This window comes from Nothoprocta perdicaria, unplaced genomic scaffold, assembly GCF_003342845.1.
Source record: "Nothoprocta perdicaria isolate Ctin4 unplaced genomic scaffold, notPer1 scaffold_33, whole genome shotgun sequence".
NCBI classification, from domain to species: domain Eukaryota; kingdom Metazoa; phylum Chordata; class Aves; order Tinamiformes; family Tinamidae; genus Nothoprocta; species Nothoprocta perdicaria.
The window spans coordinates 1,564,279-1,567,759 of record NW_020455566.1 but is presented as its reverse complement, the minus strand read 5'-3'; the positions used below and the strand labels follow the sequence as shown (position 1 = coordinate 1,567,759).

The 3,481-nt window shown below is 73.1% G+C and overlaps 2 protein-coding genes across 2 annotated transcripts in view; one reads left to right on the top strand and one right to left on the bottom strand.

Annotated features, from left to right (window-relative positions):
- The first annotated feature begins 21 nt into the window (after nt 1-21).
- On the top strand, nt 22-2,900 carry SYTL1 (synaptotagmin like 1). The gene is made up of 13 exons (XM_026043480.1): nt 22-146; nt 224-523; nt 612-651; nt 859-967; nt 1,059-1,165; nt 1,260-1,346; nt 1,422-1,588; nt 1,689-1,791; nt 1,904-2,065; nt 2,153-2,231; nt 2,311-2,410; nt 2,485-2,690; nt 2,761-2,900. Exons 1-13 carry the CDS (start codon nt 25-27, stop codon nt 2,898-2,900), a joined length of 1,722 nt encoding a protein of 573 aa, XP_025899265.1. The 5' UTR covers nt 22-24.
- A 316-nt stretch (nt 2,901-3,216) lies between these two features.
- Nucleotides 3,217-3,481, bottom strand: part of MAP3K6 (mitogen-activated protein kinase kinase kinase 6) — a gene marked incomplete at its 5' end in the record, with an annotated part of 8,352 nt that continues 8,087 nt past the window's right edge. The window contains 2 exons of the mRNA XM_026043478.1: nt 3,217-3,292; nt 3,364-3,440. Of these exons, the coding sequence (XP_025899263.1) occupies nt 3,217-3,292; nt 3,364-3,440 (153 nt within the window). The remainder of the gene's footprint in view (nt 3,293-3,363; nt 3,441-3,481) is intronic.

Sequence of the window (3,481 nt, the reverse complement as noted above, 5' to 3'; positions counted from 1 at the left end):
CTCCCTGCACGCACGGGCCCCGCCATGGATGCGGAGGCGGCGGCGCTGCTGGACCTGAGCTTCCTGACGCTGGCGGAGCGCCGCGCCATCGCCGAGGTGCTGCGCCGCGACGCGCAGCTGCGCCGGCGCGACGAGGGCCGCGTCAGGTGAGGGGCTGCCCGCCGGGCCGCGCCGGGGACGGCCGCCGCGGGGACGGGCGCCCAGCGCGGTCCTGCGTCCCCAGGCGGCTCCGCAAGTCGGTCTCGGACCCGGCGCGGCTCAAGAGCCTCACGGGCGACTGGTTCTGCGACGTGCGCGCCCGGCGCCACCAGCAGCCGCTGGGCTCCGAGCTGGTGCGCGCCTCCATCCGCCGCCGCCGCCCGCGGGGTACGCAGGGGACGGGGACAGCGCGGGGACGGCCCCGAGCGCAGCCCCGTGAGGTCCTGCTGTGCCCCGGAGCAGGGGGGACGGAGCTGGAGGCCATCGGAGAGCCCTGGGCCGAGGACAGGGAGGACGAGGACAGTGCGGCGGAGACTGAGGACAGGTGGGGCGCCCGGCGGGGTCCTGGTGTGACAGGGACTGGTGGCATCTCCCATTAATGGTGGTTGTCTAATTGCTTCTTCTCCCTGCAGCCTCTCCAGGGAGGAGGTGCTGGGGGCAGCAGAGGTCCAGGTGGGTGCCCAGCACGGGGTGGCGCTTGGGGCCCGGACCTGATGCTGGGGAGATGGGCTCGCTCGGCGGGGGAGCCGCCCGACACGTCCTGCTGTCCCCTACCCCGCCATGGCTGGTGACCCGGAGGGGACAGCCGGAGGTGGCTGCGGAGCGGGGAGCGCACAGGGTCCCCTTTCAGCCTCCCCTCCCGCGTGTCTCCCTGACCAGCCCTGCGACGTCTCCCCGCCGGCCGCTGCTCTGGAGGTGACGCCGCTGTCACAGTCCCTGCGGGAGCCTGACATCCCGCCGGGGCAGCAGGACATCCCGCTGCAGCCGGGTAACAGTGGTCAGGGAGGCGGGCAGTGCCATGGGGCAGAGGGGATCTGCGATATTCTGCCCCAAACACCCCTGGCCTCGCTGCCCTGCAGGCAACCGACGGGACGGCAGCCCCCTCGGCCCCTCCAGCGCGGAGGAAGAGGAGGAAGAGCCTTCACATGCGCTCAGCACCCCCAGTGCCGGGCAGGTGGGGTGGCCAGTGGGGACGCGGTGTGAGCCGGGAGGGATCTGCCCCCTAGGCCGGGCTCAAGGCTTTGCGGTTGCAGGCGCCGGGGACACCGCGGGCCAGGCAGACGTCCCCAAGCCGGGTGTCCCCCCAGGACGTCCCCGGCAGCCAGCTGAGCGCCAGCTCCTCGGTGTCCAGCCTCAGCTCCTCCACGGTACGGGATACGGGGGACGGGATGGGCCGGGCTGCCGCGCGGGGGGGTCCTGACGCGGTGCTGCCCCCTCCCCAGCTCAGCAGCAGCCTCGTGAGCCTGTACAGCGAGGGCGAGCTGGGCCGCGTGGCCGTGCGCGGCGGTGTGCAGGTGGCCCTGCGCTACGAGCCGGCTGCCAAGGAGCTGCACGTGCACGTGCTGCGCTGCCGGCAGCTCGCCGAGGCGCGGCGGCAGCGCTCCGACCCGTGAGTGCCCCGCTGGCACCGCTGGCACCCCCGCGCCGCCGCCGCCCTCGGTGCTCCCCGGCTCCCTTTGCACCCCCTGCTCTCCTCTGTCGGCCTCCAGGTACATCAAAACCTACCTGCTCCCGGACAAGTCCAGCCACGGCAAGCGCAAGACCTCGGTGCGCAAGCGCAGCCTGGACCCCGTCTTCAACGAGACCCTCAAGGTTCGCGGCACCCTCCGCAGCGCGCTGGGGTGGTGGGAGCTCCTGGGAGATGATGGTGGGGATGCTCCCCCTGCGGCACCCCTTCACATGGCCCTTGTCCCCTCCTTGGCAGTACAAGCTGGAGAAGACAGATCTGCAGGGCCGGACCCTGAACCTGTCCGTGTGGCACCACGACAGCCTGGGCAGGAACCTCTTCCTGGGCGAGGTGGAGATCGCGCTGGGCGCTTGGGACTGGGCCAACACGCGGCCCGAGTGGTTCGACCTGCAGCCCCGGGTGGGCAGCCCTGTCCCCGCAGCCCTGCAGCCGCTCCTGACCCTCCGTCCCACCCCCCATCACCCTCCTCTTCCTCGGTGCCCACAGACACCCGTCAGCCCCGGTGACCTCGCCAGCCACGGCCACCTCAACCTGGCGCTGAAGTTCATCCCCGCCGGCTCTGAAGGTGAGAGGGCCACAGGGGGGGACACTGCGGGACTGGTGGGATGGGGGACACCCGATGCTGAGGCCACTGCTGCCCCCAGGCGCGGGGCTGCCGCCCACGGGCGAGCTGCACATCTGGGTGAAGGACGCGCGGAGCCTCGCGCCCCTGCGCCGCGGCACCGTGGACGCCTTCGTGCAGTGGTAAGGGGCACAGGGGACGCGGTGACGGCGGTGACACGCGGGGGCACCGGGGGCTGAGGCCGCTGTGCCCGCAGCTACGTGCTGCCCGACGACAGCAAGGCGAGCCGGCAGAAGACGCGCGTGGTGAAGCGGAGCCTCAACCCGCTCTTCAACCACACCATGGTCTACGACGGCTTCCAGGCCAAGGACCTGGCTGAGGCGTGCGCCGAGGTCACCCTGTGGCACCGCGAGGCCTTTGCCAAGCGCCCGCTGGGCGGCATCCGCCTCAGCCTGGGCACGGGTGAGGGCTCGGGGACGAGGGGGCGAGGGCACAGGGCGGCGCGGCGGTGACGCCCGCCGTGTCTCGGCAGGGAGCAGCTACGGGCTGCCCGTGCCCTGGATGGACTCGACGGCGGAGGAGCGCGGCGTGTGGGGCCGCGTGCTGGCGCAGCCGGGGCGCTGGCTGGAGGCGCTGCTGCCGCTGCGCTCCGACCTGGCGCCCCGCGCATAGCCGTGACCGCGACCCTTCTCTCCGCGGGCCTTGCTGCGCAATGAAGTGGCACCCGCGGCACGGCTGCAGGCTCTTTATTCCGCTCTCCGTGCTGGCGCGGGGACGTCCCCTCCGTGGGCACCGCGACATCCCCTCCGTGGGCACCGCGTGCGGACGTGTCTTGGGAGCTGCCAAGCGGTGACTGGCGGTGCTGGTGCTCCAGCAGGTCCCTGGTACTGTGGTGGGTCCTCAGTGCATGCCCAGTGCTCCAGCGGGTCCCAGGTGCTCCGGTGGGTCTCCCGCGGGTCCCCAGCAGGTTCCCCGCAGGTGCCCCGGCTCACTCGGCCTCCTGCTGGCAGGGGCGCTGGCGATGCTCCAGGATGGCTGCCCACAGGCGGCACGCGGGCCCGCGCCTGCGGGGCCAGAGGGGGTGGGCACGGGTTGGGGACCCCCTCGGGGCCCCCCTGGCTTCCCGCGCCGGTACCTGATGCCGGTGTCGAGCAGGTCGTCGCGCGTGGCGCAGCGCAGCAGGGCGCGCAGGGTGAAGCCGTGTCGCTGCAGCTGCAGGGACGGGCAGCGGTGGCAGCTCCGCGGGGCGGCAC